At 62.1% G+C, this 731-nt stretch overlaps 1 protein-coding gene across 1 annotated transcript in view; it reads left to right on the top strand.

The window, feature by feature from the left end:
* Positions 1-19: 19 nt before the first annotated feature.
* The window catches only part of LOC113746883 (receptor-type tyrosine-protein phosphatase O-like), a 60510-nt gene continuing 59798 nt past the window's right edge, over positions 20-731 (top strand). Inside the window, exon 1 of the mRNA XM_027284295.1 lies at positions 20-448. Coding sequence (XP_027140096.1) covers positions 311-448 — 138 coding nt within the window. The 5' untranslated portion in view covers positions 20-310. The remainder of the gene's footprint in view (positions 449-731) is intronic.

Raw genomic sequence — 731 nt, 5'->3', positions numbered from 1 at the left:
GAGGGGGAGGAGGACCTGTGCGTGCCTCCTTGCAGCCTCCGGAGCTCAGGGCGGGGCGACGCCGCGCAGCAGCAGCAGCTTCATCACCGCTGACCGACACCGACCTCCTGCTCGTCTCCAGGCCGCGGCATGGACGCCGGAGCCCGGCCTGTTTCCTCTGAATCTCCGCGCGTCCGGTTCGAGCGGCGGTCCGAACTGAAGAAGGTTCTGATCCAGTGAGGATGAAGATGATGGTGATGATGGTGTGCAGTTAGAGCTGCGGAGCGGAAACAAACCGCAGACGGATCCGTGCGTGGAGCCCCGCGCTCCGATGCTGCAGAAAAATCGCCATTGTTTGGATGCGCAGCAGACTGAGAGAGAAAACCCGACCGACACCGACACCGCCGGACCCACTCACACCATGACGGCACCGCTGCTGCTTACGGTGTGTCTGCTCGGCCTCACCCAGGTAAGGAGCCCTGTTTTCGGTCAACACTGATGCTTTGAGCCGCTGCTGAGATGCAGACAGGCGGCAGCAGCCCGCCGGGCTTTGTTTACCCGAACAGAACCGGGAGGTCCAATCAGGTGACATCACTGCTCTTTAATGCGGGCTGCACGGGGTGCGGGTGGATGTGCGGGAGACGGACGTGTTGTGGCACCGCAGGTCGGTTTGTGCGGCAGCAAGCAGCTCGTTTGGCCCCGAAGGAAAGTGGGTCAGTGTGTGTGTGAGTGTGTGTGTGTGTGTGTGTGTG

The sequence above is a fragment of the Larimichthys crocea genome, chromosome XI, assembly GCF_000972845.2.
Source record: "Larimichthys crocea isolate SSNF chromosome XI, L_crocea_2.0, whole genome shotgun sequence".
NCBI classification, from domain to species: Eukaryota; Metazoa; Chordata; class Actinopteri; family Sciaenidae; genus Larimichthys; species Larimichthys crocea.
This window is presented reverse-complemented; position numbering and strand designations above follow the sequence as displayed.